At 33.0% G+C, this 21016-nt stretch overlaps 1 protein-coding gene across 3 annotated transcripts in view; it reads right to left on the bottom strand.

Moving 5' to 3' along the window:
* LOC111505699 (protogenin) overlaps positions 1-21016 on the bottom strand; it is a 126280-nt gene that overhangs the window by 68304 nt on the left and 36960 nt on the right. For all 3 annotated transcript variants that reach the window (XM_074185918.1, XM_074185924.1, XM_074185913.1), the window contains one exon: positions 8188-8321. In XM_074185918.1, the coding sequence (XP_074042019.1) occupies positions 8188-8321 (134 nt within the window). The remainder of the gene's footprint in view (positions 1-8187; positions 8322-21016) is intronic.

Here is a 21016-nt window from a genome sequence, read left to right as displayed (position 1 = left end):
TGAAATTGGAAATATTGATATGAATAATTATAAAAAAGTAAAACAATCATGTGGAATATTTCAAAATATGTTCGAATCGCTGGCCGTTCACTTCCAAGCACTTTAAAATGCGGGTGTTGACTGCTTTCGTGGTGGCAGATCTGATTTCATTGGGATCCAAATCTTCAAATGTTTGGGCAATCCTTTCTAACAATTCATCTCTCGAACGCACGGGTATTTTGTAAACTTTTTCTTTAAACATTCCCCACAAATAAAAATCTAATGGATTAAGATCGGGTGATCTCGCTGGCCAATTCCATGGTCCCAAGCGCCTCATCCACCGATCGTCAAATAGTCTATCCAGTTCTGCGCTCACTTCTCTTGTGCAATGTGCAGGAGCTCCGTCTAGTTGGTACCAACAGTTTCGATAATCTTCGAGTGGCAGATTATCCACGAAACTGTCTACAGTATTCTCCAAAATATTCAGGTAGCTTCTGGATGTTAATGACTCCTTGTATATCACGTACCTCAATTTGTTGTCCATCAACATGCAGAAGACATTAAAACTAAATTTTTCTTGAAATCCGGCTTCTTTTGTGACGTGAGGATTTTCACTGGACCAATAATGACGATTTTTTCTATTGAAAATCCCTTCTCTCGAAAATTTCGATTTATCAGTCCAAATAATTTTATTTAAAAAAAGTGGATCTTCTTGAATGCGTGTCAACAACATTTCACAAAATTCTACTCTCTGTTGAGGATCTTGAGGCTTCATTGCTTGAATTTTGGTGAATTTATAATCATGCATTTTATGTCTTCGCAAGATTCTTTGAACCGATGAATATTTTATACCCAAATCTTCTTCAGCACTTCTTATCGATGACTCGGGAAATGCGTGAAAATATGCTAAGACATTAATCTGGTTGTCTTCGAAAGTTACGGGTCGAGGCAAGTTTCTTGGTGCTTTTAAAGTTGATCCAAATGCATTGAAATTGTTCTGAATTCGTATAAATTTCTTGAGGTTCATTGGCGGTAGATTCGGATACATTTCATTGAACTTTCTACATGTTCTGCTGATAATAATATTGAAAATATCGTACATCAGTGTCACTGTCATTGAAGTAATTCCCTGCTACTTCGAAATATAGAAGATTCAATTCAGCAACGACGATGGAGAAGATGAAAAACTTCAATATCCAAAAATTCAATGGCCGAAACTTCCAGTTGTGAAAGTATCAGATGGAAATCATATTCAAAGTTGAAGGACTGTCAACTCTATTCACCAATAAAACTCAACGCCCCGACAAAAATTCGGATCCCAAAGTAATGAAAGAATGGATAGAAATAAATGCTCGAGGTATGCTTCTGATATCAGTTTCAATAAAATTTGATCAACTGCAAACAATTATGACATGCAAACAGCTTCCTCAATGTAATCAAGATTGAAATTAATCTGCGAACAACGATCAGCAATCAATAAAAGAACACTCAAGCAGAAGTTTTTCAACTACCAAATGACCATTATGATAGTATCGCCCAACATATCAGTAAAATCTAGCCAATGCCACAAGCTCTTCGTGACGTTGGAGAAGAAGTTAAAGATATTGATAGAATCGTTAAAGTTCTCGGTAGCTTACCTCCTAAATATGAACCATTTATCGCAGCTTGGGGTTCATTTGAAGAAAACAAGTAGACATTCAACAATCTCGCCGCAAGATTACTAAAAGAAGAATTATGTCTGATCCAAAATAATGCCTGCCTTTCCTGCCGTCAACATGGTTCTAGTTCTCAAACAAGAATGAATTATGTGAAAAAGCATCAATTCAGAAAGAAATCAATTCTATGTTGTTGCTATCGTCAAAAAAAGGTCATATAAAGGCAGAATGTCGAAAACGGTTGTCAGAAATAAGCAGATGCGGGGAGAATGAACAAGATCAGAAATTCCAAGCGTTCGGTGCAGAAGAAAGAAATATATGCATAGAGGGTTATGAAGATGTTTGGCTTGCAGACTTCGCAGCTTCTAAACATACGACTCTTCATCGTGAATGGTTTACCAATCTTCACTATTTACCTTATCCAAAATCCAAACTGGTGTGATAACTCAGTAATAATTGCTGAAGGCGTGGGTTTCATTGAAGTTTATGCAGTTGCAAACCTTGGACTTATTCCAGGTTCGAAGATCTGTTTTGCGATTCATGCCAATATGGTAAACAGGAAAGAAATCAATTCAAAGAAAATCCGCATCAACGCCGTTACAATCCAGGTGAATCCATTCATTCGGGTGTATGCGGAAAAATGTTGTCAACTTCAGTTGGTGGAGCAAAAATATTTCCTTTTATTGAAGGATGATTGCACCTCGTGTCGTCAAGTAAATTTCATCAGACACAAATTGGATGTATTTTCAAAGTTTGTACAGTTCGAGAAACTAGTAAAACGGCAGACTGGTAATACTATCAAAATATTTCGAACCGACAATGGGACAGAATATGTAAATCACCAATTCGATGACTACTTCAAGAAAATAGGCATTATTCATGAAATCAGTGCACCATATACCCCAGAACAAAATGGTAAAGCCGAAAGAGATCTCGGAACTATTGTCAACAGTGGTTGAGCTATGCTGAACAAGACATCTTTACCAGGAACATTATGGACCGAGGCAGTAAACACAGCGGTATATATTCTTAATAGAAAACCATGTAAACCAGATAAAGAGCGAACACCATTCGAGAAATAAACAGACAAACAGCTTAAACTGAATCACTTGAAGAAATTTGGCAGTGAAGCATTCTCTCATGTACCGAAACTGTTGAATAACTAAACTAGAGAATAATTCGAAGAAGTTGATTTTTGTCGGATATGAAGATACCAGTTCAAACTATCGTCTATTTGACCCAATAACAAAGAAAAAATCAGTGACGCGAAACGTGATTATCAACGATATTACCAAAAATTCGTCCATGATTGGGGATGATAAATATATTTCATATAATTTTCTTTGTATGCCTTCAATATCCTGAAATACGAGACACAACTCTGTCGGATTCTTCGTCTAAACCAAAACTGAACTTGATCCAACGAGAAATCGAAATGAGTACCCAAGAAACACATTCAAGGGATAAAGAGATTGAAAGACAACTTCAAGATCGATGTAGTATAAATCAACCATACCATTATGAAGATTTCGTAATTGCTTGTGCAGCAGTTATAGAACCTCAAACATATCGAGAAGCGGTAACAAGCAACGAAAAAGATCGCTTGGAGACAGCAATGATTGAAGAAATGGAGTGCTTGAAGAAAAATAACACTTGGGATTTAGTTTCATTACCCAATAATAGAAAACCGATAGGATGCAAGTGGGTTTTCACAGTAAAATGCAAGCCCGATGGAACTATTTTAAGGCAAGACTGTGTGCAAAAAGGTACTCCAAGTAGCTGGCGTTCATTTCTCTGAAACTTTTTCACCAGTAGTTGGATATGACTCCTTAAGAATAATTCTGGCCATATGAGCTACACTGGACATGGAAATTCGACAATTTGACATTAAAAGTGCTTTTGTTAATGGATATTTAGATAAAAAAAATTTCGTGATTCCACTAAAAGGTTTTCAATCTGAAGATAATTCATTAGTGTGTAAACTGAATAACAGTCTATACGGTCTGAAACAGTCTTCCCATTGTCGGAACTCAAAATTTGTAACGTTTCCGACATCATTTCCTTTCAAATATTTTGAAACAGATAGACGTGTATTTTATAGTGAAATCAATGGTTACTATATTTTTCTTGCCATATCTGCTGTCATGTGTGTCTAAATCATTGAATGTTATCGTAATTTTAGAAATTCTTTGTTGGTGTGGAAATAAGTCGGAATAGAAGCAAAAAACAAATATTCATCAGTCAAAAAAGATTCGTACAGCGATGTTTAGAAAATTTTCAAATGTCAGAATGTAAATCGAATACAATACCAGCCGATCCAAATGTTATTCTGAATGCAGCTCAAAGCCCCCAAAATGAAAAATAAAAAGAATATATTAAAAATATTCCGTACATAGAAGCTATAGGATGTTTCATGTTTTTAGTTGTTGTAACTCGTCCAGATATATCATTCTCAGTGAGCAGATATTTGGAAAATTCAAGAAACCAGCACTGGAAAACAGTGAAACGTATTTTGATACCCAAAAGGGCACTAGGTATTCAACAACTGGATGTGTTACTTCATTATCAGTAGTAGTAGGGAACCCACGATGCAAAATGGGGATTTACTCGAGCGTCATAGAAACATATTAGGTTGCAAAGCTTAGATGATAAGAAAAAAAAAGTTATATAATATATACTTTTTCATCGGTGGGGTAAGCGGCTATCGATTTTTAAATATGTAAAAAAATACTGTTGCGTGGACATACTCGAGCGCGTCAGATATTGATAGCATCAATGTCCTACGTATTTTTAATAATGTTCGTATGTTAATCTGATCGTTTGCATGATGCGAGTGGTTGTACGTAAGGGTTAAAAGTGAAAAGAATAAAATTTAATCGAGCGCGTCAGATTTTCTAAGGGGGTTTGTTTGAAGGTGATTGACAATGTTTCGTGATGAATTTCACTAGTTCGGACTTCCATTGTCTATTATATAAAATGATTTGAAATCCCTGAAACAAGTAAAAAAGAATAATTAAAAAGAGAATAGTTGAAAATAACAATTATATTAAGCAACAATAAACCTGAAATGAAATGATAGTGAAATAACCTACAAGTAAAAATATAATAATTGAATAAATAAAAATTAAAGGAATGCAAAAAGAAAATAATAAAAAATAAAAAAATAAAAAAGTGTAGAGATTCCAAGTCACGTTAGTTCACGACGTTTCGATTGTTGGTATCTACAATCGTCTTCTGGTGATGACTGGACTGATTCCTCCGAGAGATGACTATTTTATAGGTCGTTGAAATACTTTCACTTCCTCTACTTTCCATTTTCCGCTTCACTGATTCCGTGAGAGATGACCGATTTGGCGATTATTTTCTTTTTGCATTCCTTTAATTTTTATTTATTCAATTATTATATTTTTACTTGTAGGTTATTTCACTATCATTTCATTTCAGGTTTATTGTTGCTTAATATAATTGTTATTTTCAACTATTCTCTTTTTAATTATTCTTTTTTACTTGTTTCAGGGATTTCAAATCATTTTATATAATAGACAATGGAAGTCCGAACTAGTGAAATTCTAAGGGGGTGTTAAGTGCAACAAAAAAAAAAGCTCTCACTCAATAATCTGACGATTTCGATCTGACGCAAACTCGCGGCCATTATTATAATGTGCAAAAAAAATTCATCATTTTGAAATACTCAAGCGCATCAGATTAAGATATATATCGTTCATCTTTATGTTCTAGACGTGCCGTCTCATAATTTGACGATTATCTAGAGGGATTTGCCTAATCTGACAAAAAAAAATGTTTAAATCATTGAATCAATTGAAAAGTTCAGAAAATAGCATGCAAATAAATAAGTGTACCTATGTTTTTTAAGTAGAATACTTGTATTTATAAAAAAATTGTTTATAATCAATTGATTAATTAATCATCATCTTCATCACGAACGCGTCTCTGTGATCAGCTGTGATTGCGTCATGGCAACAGAATTCAGAGTGGGGATTGAGTGAGAGAGTAATAGATAGAGAAAAAGTGAAAGAGGATTAGAAACTCGAGAGGGAAATATAGGTATCGCACAGCTGCACGCATTAAACTTTATCGACGAGTTTTTGTTATTTTGGCTTGCAGAAATCGTCAGATTATATATTTTTTGTTATCTTTGAATTATTTCCTTCAAAATAAAAAAAAATTATCTACGCTAAAGAATGTCGAAATTACTTTATTTTTTTACAACTTTGCTGCCCTCCCCTTTCTTTACGTCACTCTCAAATTGTCAGATTACTGGAATATACACTTTTTAGCATGTAATTAACTCACCCTACATTAATCTGACGCGGACGAATTTTTGGTAATATCGTTGATAATCACGTTTCGCGTCACTGATATTTTCTTTGTTATTGGGTCAAATAGACGATAGTTTGAACTGGTATCTTCATATCCGACAAAAATCAACTTCTTCGAATTATTCTCTAGTTTAGTTATTCAACAGTTTCGGTACATGAGAGAATGCTTCACTGCCAAATTTCTTCAAGTGATTCAGTTTAAGCTGTTTGTCTGTTTATTTCTCGAATGGTGTTCGCTCTTTATCTGGTTTACATGGTTTTCTATTGAGAATATATACCGCTGTGTTTACTGCCTCGGTCCATAATGTTCCTGGTAAAGATGTCTTGTTCAGCATAGCTCAACCACTGTTGACAATAGTTCCGAGATCTCTTTCGGCTTTACCATTTTGTTCTGGGGTATATGGTGCACTGATTTCATGAATAATGCCTATTTTCTTGAAGTAGTCATCGAATTGGTGATTTACATATTCTGTCCCATTGTCGGTTCGAAATATTTTGATAGTATTACCAGTCTGCCGTTTTACTAGTTTCTCGAACTGTACAAACTTTGAAAATACATCCAATTTGTGTCTGATGAAATTTACTTGACGACACGAGGTGCAATCATCCTTCAATAAAAGGAAATATTTTTGCTCCACCAACTGAAGTTGACAACATTTTTCCGCATACACCCGAATGAATGGATTCACCTGGATTGTAACGGCGTTGATGCGGATTTTCTTTGAATTGATTTCTTTCCTGTTTACCATATTGGCATGAATCGCAAAACAGATCTTCGAACCTGGAATAAGTCCAAGGTTTGCAACTGCATAAACTTCAATGAAACCCACGCCTTCAGCAATTATTACTGAGTTATCACACCAGTTTGGATTTTGGATAAGGTAAATAGTGAAGATTGGTAAACCATTCACGATGAAGAGTCGTATGTTTAGAAGCTGCGAAGCCAAACATCTTCATAACCCTCTATGCATATATTTCTTTCTTCTGCACCGAACGCTTGGAATTTCTGATCTTGTTCATTCTCCCCGCATCTGCTTATTTCTGACAACCGTTTTCGACATTCTGCCTTTATATGACCTTTTTTCGACAATAGCAACAACATAGAATTGATTTCTTTCTGAATTGATGCTTTTCCACAGAATTCATTCTTGTTTGAGAACTAGAACCATGTTGACGGCAGGAAAGGCAGGCATCATTTTGGGTCAGACGTAATTCTTCTTTTAGTAATCTTGCGGCGGGATTGTTGAATGTCTACTTGTTTTCTTCAAATGAACCCCAAGCTGCGATAAATGGTTTATATTTAGGAGGTAAGCTATACTATCATACTGGTCATTTGGTAGTTGAAAAACTTCTGCTTGAGTGTTCCTTTATTGATTGCTGATCGTTGTTCGCAGATTAATTTCAATCTTGATTACATTGAGGGAGCTGTTTGCATGTCATAATTGTTTGCAGTTGATCAAATTTTATTGAAACTGATATCAGAAGCATACCTCGAGCATTTATTTCTTTCCATTCTTTCATTACTTTGGGATCCGAATTTTTGTCGGGGCGTTGAGTTTTATTGGTGAATAGAGTTGACAGTCCTTCAACTTTGAATATGATTTCCATCTGATACTTTCACAACTGGAAGTTTCGGCCATTGAATTTTTGGATATTGAAGTTTTTCATCTTCTCCATCGTCGTTGCTGAATTGAATCTTCTATATTTCGAAGTAGCAGGGAATTACTTCAATGACAGTGACACTGATGTACGATATTTTCAATATTCAAAAACATTCTCATTTAGTTAGATTTCGTTACATGGGCCCAAAACCTGTTGTAATTTGTAGGAAATCGAACTGTGAACTCTACTGAACCAGATTTTGATCATCAACATCAAAACGATACATTTAATATATTAACAATAACATAACGCACTTACTCAACAACCATTTTCAAGGCATCATTAAAAACAAGATCTATCAAATGAAGTGAACATTGATTTCTTCAACAGTTAGGAATTAGTTTAGTTTATTTGCTGATATACCAACTTGGCTGGTGAAACGTCGTCGAAAAAAGTGTTGCAATACCGGTTCTTTTATAGTTTAATCGGTCTTCTGAATCCACTCTATGGGTTTGTCATAATATTTATATAATATAATGTTGTATTATACTACAGCATATAGCAGATTTTTTTTTTGAGAAATTCATTTCTAATATTATTATTCTATTCACCTCTACATCTCCCTTGGTGGATTTGGCTTGACAACTGAAGAGAGCACTTTGACCTCTTTGGACGATTACATCCTGGGGATCTGTAACCGTCAGGGAAAGTGCAATATCTGGGGGGATAACCCCTCCTGTGAAGCCTGAAACGAAAATGAACATTATGACAGATCATCAATCAATCAATCAATAATATAATTTATTGTCTGAAGACATCTCACTGAAAGTATTCAAAAATATAAAAATTAAAATATAGTCCTGTGGTGAATTTTTGCTGTGAAAATAATCGTAACAAAAAGGAATTGTACCCTATTTTCACTTATAAGTTCAGGCAAAACAGCAAGTCATTTTGTAACTTTGAACCCACATACATCAAATATCATTTAACGCTGGTTTATTTGTGGTATGACTCGATGCATCGAAAACAACTCTGAGAAGAGTGGTCGAAGAGTCTTTTTTAATGACAACGTGATGAGGGATGTAAAAATAATCAGTCAATCCATTACAAGAAGAGGTGGTACTTTGGTAAGATGACCCTTTTGTAAATGATCATTCATTTGAGTATGACAAACATAGTTTTTCATCCTGAGATAGACATTTTTCCAAAGAAAGAAAACGACGTAAAGCAACCTCTTTTGTATTCCCAATATCCAGATTGGTTAATTTGAAGGGCAGGGAAAATGCATATTTGCCGTCAGTGCGGCGGGTGGTAGTTTTAATAAAATAATTCTCACGAAATCTATCTTCAGAAGAAACGGCCTTAATTTCCAAAATTTTTGTAATACATTATCTAATATCTAGTAAAAAATGAATTAACTTTTATGGTATCAAGTTTAGGAGATGTTTAAGGCAATTCATCCATAACAATAATTTCAAATACAGTATATTTAGATGCACCGGTTTATTTTCACCTAATGAAACTTTTTCATCTTTCAAAATGTAAGGGAAACTGTCATTACCTAAAAATAAATCTATGTAAGATTTTTCATTGAAATTAGGATCAGCTAATTTAACATTATCAATGAATGGCATATCATATTTTGAAAATGAAGTTCATCCCCAATTTTGTCTACAATTATCATTTCCAAAGTACATTACTCAGGTTGCTGATGATAAACCAGGGTCGATAATTTTTGAAACCAAAAAAAATAACAGCTGGATGAAACTCATTAGAAAAGGAGGGGAATATAATGAAAATGCAAGGAAAAATAAATTACGGGCGATCTGAGTTCGGAAAGTGGGAGGGGGTGAGTTTTTAAGGGAAAAAAAGTTGTAGGTAATAAAAAATCTACAACTTTTGTATTTACAATTTTTTCACATAACCTCAAAATTTATGTGAAAAATTCAAATAACCAAGTTTTTGGTTCTTTATTTTTATCTTAAAAAAATCTACGAAATTTGGTAAAAACTTACCTTTTTATGTCCTAAACACACTGTAATTTATTTGACTTAAAATATTAATTTTTTCACCTTATTTTGACTTAATATCGAAAAAGAACCCTAATTTTCAATTGAAAATTCCCGCGTCAAAATTCAGCTTTATTCAAAAAGTCGGTGTGTTTTGTTCGTTGAAATCTCTACTTTCTGATGGTATAAAAAAATTAACATTACTCTCAGAAAATTCAAAAAATCGAAAAACTCGAATTAGATTTTTTTTTAATCATTATGTACAATGTCATCAAAAAATGTGATTGAAACAATTTTATTCAGTTAAAAAGTTTATTTATTATCTATATTCTAATTATATTCATGTCATAGTAAATCTCGTAAAATATAAATATACACGTCAATCGTACTATTGAATTTAGATACTTCATTCTGATTACGTTATTAATTATAATATTTTTAAAAACGTTAATCTTGTTATTTATAAATACCTTATCTTGGATTTTAATCACTTATCCATTAGTTTTTGGTTGTTTGGTGGCATTTCTTCATCGTTATATTCGACAAACCTTTTCAATTTTAGATGATCTTCGAAATCTTCAAAACCATCAGCTTTTTCGTCTCCAATATTATTTCCAGTCTGCATTGGTTCTTCATCCACAGTTTCATCCGAATCATTAACTTCCTCGTAGGTTTTTTCTTCCATATTGGAACAATTTGAGCATGCATTTATGCATTTTAAACCACGTTTTCCACAGCCACATTCATAGGCAATACTTCCGTAATTAATTCCTTTTCTATAAATTTGGGCATAATGACACGTTGATATTGCTTCCAGCCCCAATCTGTTACTGTCAGTTCGTTACCCAACCAAGTTAGAAGCTGATAATATGCCCTATTACATGTTGTTCTGCTGCTCCTTCTGTGGGTGGGAGGTTTGCCAAAATGAAAGATGAATTAATTTTTGCCAATGGATAATTTTGAAATAATAATTGATTCAGTGTTATTTTTTCATTTTTACATTTATAAATAGATTTGAATAATTGTAATCCATTTTTTTTCTTCTTTACTTGCATCTTTCTTATAAAAAACATTGGCCAAATTTGATGAAGATCCATAGTAATTTTAAAAACCACACCTCAAGATAGTTAAAAATAATAAAGACAAAACATCCAAATTCGAGAAATCAGGAGTGTATAAATTAAAGTGTGGAACGTGCCCTAAGGTATATATTGGTCAAACGGGTAGAACATTAAGGAATCGAATCCAGAAACATACGAGCTTTGTAAATAAGAAAACAAATTTAACATATTCAAATTATCTTTTAGAAGAAAATCATATCTAACGAAGAGTTCGTAATTTTGCACACAGAAAATAAAGGTTTGAAACTGAATCATTTGGAAGCAATGGAAATTAATAAACTTGAAAATTCAAACATTCCAATGAATGACCAACTGGATTTGAATAGATCACCATTATTGAACTTGATTTCTTGAAAACCGAGAAAGAATTATTATTGATGTAGATGTGAGGTAATATGCTTCAGGTGATCTTAATTGAACCTTAGGTAGATATTTAGGTAATTTTTTCGAGGTAGTCTCAATTATGGTTACCTGTAGTATATAAATATTAATGTAAAAACACATGAAACAGCTACTATGCTAGAAAAACATGTGATATATTTTTCAAATAAAGTTTATGGAGATCAAATCGTCAGGTGTAGTTTTTGAAAAAAAATAATGAAGGATTCATGTTTAAAACTATGAGACGTAAAAAATAGATTTGTTACATTTCCAGAACCTGGTTTGAGAAAATAAATGTCATGATTATTTGAATTTAATTGATTTAAAAGGACCAACATATCAATATCTTGACCCACAACAATGACAGTATCTCTGGCAATTTCTTTCGAGGTCTTGATTATGTCAGCATCAGCATCTTCTTCTACTTGTTTACAGGAAAACCCTTATGACTGTGACCCTCCTAGCTTCTTTTCCACTTCTCTATAAAATTCCATTCAATGGGCCAACATTTTCCATTTACCCGTAGGTCACTCAGGTATATACATAATTTTAAATCAGCAATAAATAGGCGCCTACATATATTATTTGAAGATTTTACAACCTTCTCAAAATATTGTAGATGTCTTATTAAATATTAAGTTTATTAATTTATTTATTTGTTAATTATAGTAATATATTTCGATTTGCATTTTTTTCTTTCATGAATGTAACATGGAATCTTACGTTTTATGAGTAATTAAAGTGTTAATTTTAATAGGTAGCTCAAAATTGTACATAATGATTACTATTTTTTTTTTATTTTCTGAGAACATTAACTATAGTAGTGTTAATTTTTTTTACACTATCAGAAAGTAGAGATTTCAACGAACAAAAAGCACACCGACTTTTTGAGAAAAGCTGATATTATGACGTGAGAATTTTCGATTGAAAATTAGGAGGCTTTTTTGATATTAAGTCAAAATGTGGTGAAAAACTGAATATTTTAAATCAAATAAATTACAGTGTATTTGGGACATAAAAAGGTAAGTTTCACCAAATTCCGTAGAAATTAAAAAAATTAAACAAAAATAAAAACTTGGTTATTTGAATTTTTCACATAAATTTTGAGGTTATGTGAAAAAATTGTAAATACAAAAGTTGTAGATCTTTTTATTACCTACACCTTTGCCAATTAACTTTTTTCCATGGGACTTGAAGTGTTGCCGGAAATCGAGATAAACAAAACTCACCCCCTTCCACTTCTCGAATTTAGATCGCCCGTAATTTATTTTTCCTTTCATTTTTATCATTTTCTCCTCCTTTTCTAATAGGTTTCATCCTACTATTATTTTCTCTCAACTTTTTACCATTTTTGAAGGCTTCAGCCTATGACCCCTGACTGAGCAGATAAATACATTTCCCTCAACCCCTGTATTGACATGAATATTTTACACTTTTTCAAAGCCAATTTATCGGCTAGAGCTTTGCGCTCCAAAATCAAACACAGCACGAACAGTTAGCAACTGATCGAAATCATCTTTAATTTTGAGCATCTCTGTATAGATAAAAGTACCTCATAATTGGAGAAAGTTGAGAAATTTCCTCATTATTTGCACGAGAACCTGACGGATCAGGAGAATTCGAATTCCGATTCAAATCTATATTTAATTTATTTTCAAAGTGTAATAAGTTATGTGATTTTTTACAAACTTCACATCGTCCAGTAGAAGAACACTACAAAGTTGGTAGGTAAACAATTTATGCATGGTTTATTTTGTTTAGCGATATCAAATCTTTGTTTAGGACCTTTTGACTTGAAAATTGGACAATAAAAATAATATGATCAGCTGAACCCAAAAAAAAATTTGTCCTTTCAGTGAGACTGAACAAGAAAAACTGATTTATAACGAACTGAATCAAAACTGATGGGTTTTTTGTGAGATGAACTAGAAATAATGAATTTATTTCAATTTTTTGGCAAATTAATCAGCTGACTGGAAGTCTCAGCCGTAGATTGCAAAGCAATACATTGTTTTTTCAAAAATGATTGAAGATCGTCATATTTGGGAATAGCATTTGAGGCATGTTTTTGTTCAAAACATTTCCGAGTCTGTCCAAACCCATAATTTTCAACACAGAAATATTTTTTTTTTTTGAAAGAGAACATTAAATTTCTCAAAGAAGTTGCATTTTCAGTGAGCAAGCTTCTATTTTACTGCAGTGAGAAAAAGCATGTCTGCGCTTATTGTTGTATCGTTCTAAAAGAAGATTATAAGCCGATTGATAATTAGCAGATGTAACTGGAATGTCGTCAATCAATTCCAGTGCCGCAGCACTCATAACAGATATCAAGTAATTAAATTTTTCTACGTTAGAAATTGAATGATTGACATGAACAGAGGACACAAACATTTGATGAAAGGCAGGAAATTCTGTCATGTCACCTGAAAATGTTTTCAATTTTAATTTTGGCAAACAACAAACATCATTAGAATGCATCAGAGTACTATTTGAGGTATGAGGAAGTGTTGTCTCTTCTTGTTCTTCGGTAGGAAATTCAAACAATTCAAAATCACACCTCCTAGTGAAATCGTCAAATATTTTAATGTCCGTAATTAACCTATTCGCTTCATTGGCAATCAACGTAATAAGCATATTGTGATGTTCCTCAAAATCTTTCGTTATCTTTTTCAGCTTCCGAAAGCTCACTTTTAACTTATTTTCATGCTCCTCGTCACCAACATTTTTTGACGAGTTTTCAATCAATATGAAATTACTAAGAGCAGTAGAGCGCAATGCTCGTGTACGAACAATCTTATCATTTGAAGTCATTGTCGTTAAATCAAATGAATCTATGATTTAAAAAAATAATTCAATAACGAACATGGAAATAACGAAGATGTGAAGCAAAACACCTGTGCAAAAAAGGCGCGGAAAACGCCAGCCAATTCGTTAACTGTTCAAGTTTGAAAAGTCAGAAACGGACGTCAATTTTTATTTCTAGGGGGACTAGTTCTGATATGGAAATCATACCCGATACTTCACCCCCCTGCGGTCACCAACTACCCCACATATTTTTTTTCAATGGCATGGGGGTCGAGTGATACCTCATTTGAATGGTCTTTTGTCTCTCTATTACTTCTGTAATTTTTTTCGAAATTGGTTCATTCGTTATTGGGAAGTTGAAGGTTGAAAGTTTTATTTAAGAAGAAAAAACAAAAAAATCGCTGTGGCTCACTTTATTGAGGAAATTAACGAAAGTAATATCAATGACAACACAATCAACGGATAAAGTGTTTAGAATGATCTCCATCTAGTTCCATACAATAATACAGTCTGTGACTAGCTGTCACAGGTCACAGGTGATGTAAAGTTCGTTTGTTTTTGGCTGTTGGTCCTGTATGAGGTAACTTCGTGAAAGGTCTTGTGTCTGATAATAATACACAATAAGAAAACAGTTCAAGTGAATAGTCAAAATAGTTTGTTCCCAATAAAAAAATTCTAATTTTAAATTCGTTTAATTTTTATACATGTTATGAGATTTTTATAAAAAAAATCGACTCAGTTGAACTATTTCCTTAATATGAACAACAGATTATGGAGGAGTGATTATGAACATTTAGTGTTAAACAGAAGTTTATCTATTTTGGAAAAATTATAGCAGATAGCATTGAAGATGGAATTTTCTCCTGAAAAAAATTATTTTTATATTTCTGAAAATTGTAAAATTCATGAAATAAATTTGATAATTTTAAATGGGATTGTTTTATTTATGTTCAAGTGAACACGTGTCACCAATTTCACCAAAGTCGCTTGTGAGTGGAGAAGCATACGTCCTCTTTTATGTAAAGGATGGAACAAAATCGCGCCTTCAAGATAACCGAGGGAAAGTTTAACTTTTAGTTTCTTCAATTTTATAATTTTTTTCAACATCTCATTTTTGTAAATAAAAGTGAACAATATTATTTAATATTTCTACAATAATTTATTGATGATACATCAACAATTTATTTACATCATCTCATAAGTTCATATATAACTGAAAGACATTATTTAAAAATTTAACAAGAAATTTTTGAAGATTTAACAATATTTTGTTCACATTATATCGCAATATTTGTGTGATCCATTAATATTATTTGATTTATCAACAAGAAATCATTAATGATTCAACATAATTTATTCACATAACAACATCAAAAACAATACAAATAATAATAATATTATCAGTGTTGATTCAGTAATAATGTATGTTATATTAGAAGAACCACATAACATGTATAATGAAAATCGTCAATAAATTTTGCTAGTTCCACCATTTGAAGTTGTAAATATTACAAAAAATATTGTTGATATACCGTTGCTCCAGTTGAATTATCCATATTTTTGTTGTTGAAATAGCAACTTCTTTAGCAAACGAAGCCATTCTTAATGTATTAAATGACAAAATATTTTGAATGAATCCACAAATTTTTGTTTGTTAATATTGTCAATATCAAAATTTGTCATTTTCTGAAAAAGTTCTAGTGGACTCACTAACAGTGTATGTCATATATGGAGTTTATTTCAGAAATAAAATGTTTTCCTTTTACATACGTTTAGAGTTCAATTCATATAATTGACAAATCTCAAAAGTAGAGAACTGAATGTTCTAGAAGTTTTGATTATATAAGTAATGCCAGAGGGGCCTGGCACAATCAGTAATTACAATAAGTGTCCCACTTAAAGAACCCATTGGAAAAACAATATCATTTTAATTCGATAGGAATATATGAGTTAGGTATCTCTTTAATAATATTTTTTAACATAGATTTTTGGATGTGCGGATGTAGAGGTGAATACATTATTATTTTTTGGCAACTTTGTATGACTTCACGTCGAATGTGGAGAATCCATTTTCCCGACATGAAAAAAGTGCGTTCTCTAAAAACCTAATGACACAACAGTATCATTTGTTTATATATACTCTCTGATACTACTTTCAACGTTTTTCAACTGGAACGGAGTATGTTTTTATTATTCTGAAGGAAAAAAAAAGACGTAAACGATGGATATGATCTGGGGACGACTCTGTTTTTATTTTCATATCCCTCGCATGATGGAATATATTTGACTCAAATTTTCTAGGCTACCTGTAATTTTGTCAGTCTAGACATTGAAGTCGAACCAATTCTGGTCTTTAAACTCATTAGAATTGGTAAAGAGGAACCAATTCATCAAAATTGCAATATACTGAATAAAAGAACATTTTCTGAACAAAATTTGTGTAAAATTTGTTATTCGCCACCAGAAATTGACAAACGATAAATTAGATATCGAATAGCCTTCTGGTTAAGTATGCGCCACGATGAATTTAAAATTTTTGGCATGTTAGGATATTTGAATTTTTTGCCTCCGACGCATTTAATCAATTATTCATCGAATCCGAGTTCACTTTGACGAGCGAGTTTCAGTTCTAATACATTTTAATAAACTCATCAATAGCAAGTAACAAAACTCCGAATGCGAACATGAAAAAGATTTTCAAAACTCCATTAATGCTACACTTTAAATAATTTACGAAGACTGGAGAGAACATTATTGAAAGAAAATACTGATAAAGATCAGGTGTTTACTGTACATGTAGCTTAGCAAGTAATGATATTGTTTGCCTTTCCCTTTATTATAGAGAACGTACTCATAGATATGTCCTGTGAGAAGGAATCTGGTAAGTTTTGCCCAAAGACTTTCACATTTGAATTATCGAAATTAATTGACGAATGAATTCCTTAATCTATTCTTCCTCTAGGGTTTTTTCGTACTTTGATATCTAAGAGTGCAAAGACTAAAATAAAATTTAATCGCGAACATCTAAACCGATCAAAAAGTAGAAAAGTTTGTTATACCTAGTTATTTTCGATAACTGTCAATCTTTATTTAAGTATTTTCAGTGCCAGGTTTATTATTTTCAACAGGAATTTTTCTTCTATGAGTTTCGATATGTTTTTGTATTCATAACCCCATATGACCCCTTTCGACGGGCAGTCTTGTGTTATGATTTTCATAGATAATTATCATGATCGAATTCGATTTTTCCAGCATGAAATTATTGTGACAGGATTTTTCCTTCTATGAGTTTCGATTTATTTTTTATTCATAACCCCATCTGACCCCTTTCGACGGGCGGTCTCCTGTTGTGATTTTCACAGATTGTTATTATGATCGAATTCGATTTTTCCAACATGAAATTATTGTGACAGGATTTTTCTTTCAAGAGATTCGATTTATTTTAGTAATCATAACCCCATTTGACCCCTTTCTACGGGCGGTCTCATCTTGTGATTCTCACAGATAATTATCATGATCGAATTCGATTTTTCCAGCATGAAATTATTGTCACAGGATTTTCCTTCTATTAGTTTCGATTTATTTTTGTATTCATAACCCCATCTGACCTCTTTCGACGGGCGGTCTCATGTTGTGATTTCCACAGATTGTTATTATGATCGAATTCGATTTTTTCAACGTGAAATTATTTTGACAGGATTTTTCCTTCTATGAATTTCGATTACTTTTTAAATGTATGTTCCCATGTGACCCCCTTCAATTATTTCACTATTTGAGCCCTTCTAACTGCTGGTCTCATCTACTTCGTCTGATAACAATACATATTTTCAGTGATAGATAATTTCTTACAAATGTATTCATCCCCATTTATAATTTTTTTAATCTGCTTTTTTAGTAGACACATTCGAAAGAGTTGCCTGAGGTCTTCGTTTAACGACAATAATAGAGGTTCTAATCAATAATTTTTCGACGTACGTCTATGTGTTCTCGGGCTTTTTCGGGATTTTGGCTGCTACCTTTTAGCTGCCAAGTTCACACCAGTGAAGGCCGAATTAATAAAAAATAGTTTCGAAAACTTCTACCTTCTTCTGGAGATAAAATAAAAATATCTTTTGTCAAGATTATTGAAAATTGAAATACGCATAAAAGCCTAAGGAACATTGACTCATCTTCACAAATATTTTTCAAATGATAATAATATATTTTCGAAACGCAGATTTAAATGATGAAAATAATATTTTTGAATTTTCATGCAAATCTTAGTAAAATATCAGTGTAGGTATTTATTCTTCAACAGACGATTTTCATGCCAATACAATTCTCTTTTGAAATAATTTCTAACCATTCATCGATGACTAATTGTGATCACATTTTGCCAGAAATATCAAACTATGTTTTGTTTATAATCGTAAGTGCGTAGGATTTCACGCACTCCGTTTTCTCGAGTATATTCCAATGAACTCGGCAATGGTGTGAAGGTCGTTGAGGCCCACATTGGATCACCGAAACAGCTTTTAGTTAGATGTTTGGGATCCATAAAATAAAGAGCGTTAGCAGGTGACTAAATTCACTGAAAACGCTATCTCACCATGAATACCATACCATGACTGATTCCTCGAACAATGGCGGCCAAAAAACTGACTGTCACCTAGACAGAGTTTTTCATTTAAAATTTGCTCGAAGTTACATAATTTCACATATTGCAAGTTTAAACCTTAACAATGCTAATGAAAAGTTGAGATTATATATCTATCTGAGAAAATGAGGTAATTTTCCAGAACGTCTCGATAGTAAATTGGTAGCAGCAGTAGACTTATCAACGTTATCCGAGTTACTTCTAGAATGAAAAATTAAAGAGAAAAAACCATTTAAAATGAAATCCATGGTTGCGAGACGATTATTATTATTATTAGGAAGGGGACATTTAGAGAGTATCATCTTAAATCCTCGACATTTCAAAAAGTCGAAGTTTCAAAACTCATAGTTCTTCCTTACGAATCAAAATACAATAATGGATTGGTTCAAATTTTTGAAAATTGAATATAAAAGTGTCTTTCGGGTGGCACGAAATACAAGACGACAAAAAAGGAAAGGTCTGGGATTTACCAAATGAACTGTGAGGATTGTAATGAAAAAATATTAATATTACTGGAGGTTTTTCCCAACACCAAACCGTTATTTTAACACCTCGACACGTGTTTTGATCACCAAGTGATCATAATCATAATTTATTAGCCCAAGTATATATAAAGTACATTTAAGGTTGTCATAACAGAGGTATAAGTATATGTATAGAACGTAGATTCAGTATAAAACATAGAACAAGTAAACGACATATAGTTTAGTGACAAACAGTATATGACATTTACAGTATCTGAGAAACTTTCAACAAAATTATTAACAATTTCAGTGGATTATGGTTGTATTTCATCAAAAGAGAAGTCAAAAAATTCGTCGAGATTGTAGAAAGCATTTTACAGTAAAATTTCCATAACTGCAGCTTTAAATCTTTTTATCGGAGCATTTTTTAGTCCATTTGGTAATTTATTGAAAAGTTTCAAAGCAGTATAATTTGTTGACTGCTGAGTTCTTTTCATTCTATGGTAGGGAATACTCAATAAATTTTTATTTCTGGTGTTGTAATAGTGATATGATGAATTTAGAGATAGTGAATTCTCATTTTCTTTAATGTACATCACGCATTGTAATATAAAAACTGATGGTAGAGTTAATATATTTAATTTTTTTAATAATGGTCTGCAGTGGTCCTTGAAATCAGCTTGAGCTATTATTCGTATGACTTTTTTCTGCAATTTGAATATTCTCTCACTATCTGAAGAGTTACCCCAAATTAAAAGGCCGTAAGAAAAGACCGAATAGAAGTTACTGTAGTAGTATGTTAGTGTCGTGTCAAAAGTGGTGAATTCTATAAGTTTTCTGATTTGATAAACTACTTTATTCAATTTTGCTGCTAATTGCTCAATTGCTTCGATGTTCCAGACTATCAAGGTTGCAAGTGATGTTCGCGTCTCCAATCAGTTGGATGGCTCTTTTCTGAATGGAGTCCAGCAGCTTCAGGGTGTGCTTAGGGACGGAGCTCCATACATGAGAACAATACTCCAAAGAAGATCTGATCTGAGCTATATAAAGCATCATAGTTGCTGAGGTGTGTACAGTTTTCAGGTTCGAGACACTGTTCCAATCTTTTGAGAAGCAGCCTTTGCAATTCTAGCTACATAATTGTGCCAAGACATATTGGTGTCGACTTGACCCCCCAGCAAACTTATCGAAGCAGAGAGCGGAATTGTCTGTCCTGACATCATTATATGCGAATGCCTGGGTTTTTGTGACATTGAACAGAACCTAATTACTTTCACCCCAATATGAAATCACTTCCAGATCGCAACCTCCTGCTGCCGGTGAAGATGTGCATCCGCAGCCGATGTTCTGGATTCCAAATGGAATGGCGAGACAAATGGGCTGTCATCAGCAAAGCAATATATTGGATTTTTGTTTTTTTCCAATAAGTCGTTGATATACAAAAAACAGAGGGTTGGAGACAATATGGATATCCTTGGGGAACACCAGCATTGATGGTAAAAGTATTCGAGAGACATCCATCGGCGGCTACTTGCAAGAAACGTTCTTTCAGGAAGCTAGAGAGCCATACATAGATATGATCTGGCATACCATAGCATCGAAGTTTGATCAGCAGACATCCATGCCACACACGGTCAAAGGCTTTAGAATACTCTCCATGTTTTTCAATTGTGTTATTCCAAATATGAGTGACATACAATAGAAGGTCGCCGGTTGATCTTTGTGTCCGAAAGCCATATTGATGATCGCTCAAGATGTTGAAGCCTTCCAAATATTTGAGGATATCGTGGTTTACGGCCTTCTCCATGATTCTTGATGTAACTGATAGCAAAGCGACTGGTCTATAGTTATTTGGAAGATTCTTCTTGCCCTTTTTGAGAACAGGCTGAACGCGAGCAATCTTCCAACAAGAAGGAAAAACCCTCTCTTGTAAGACAGGTTGAAAAGTCTGAAAAATACTGGTGCAAGTTCATTTGCGCACTTTTTAAGTACAATAATTGGATATCGTTGATACTTATATAGAA

The sequence above is a fragment of the Leptinotarsa decemlineata genome, unplaced genomic scaffold (genome assembly GCF_025532065.1).
Source record: "Leptinotarsa decemlineata unplaced genomic scaffold, Ldec_3_MD MMD2_P_RNA_scaffold_2, whole genome shotgun sequence".
Lineage (NCBI taxonomy): Eukaryota > Metazoa > Arthropoda > Insecta > Coleoptera > Chrysomelidae > Leptinotarsa > Leptinotarsa decemlineata.
This window is presented reverse-complemented; position numbering and strand designations above follow the sequence as displayed.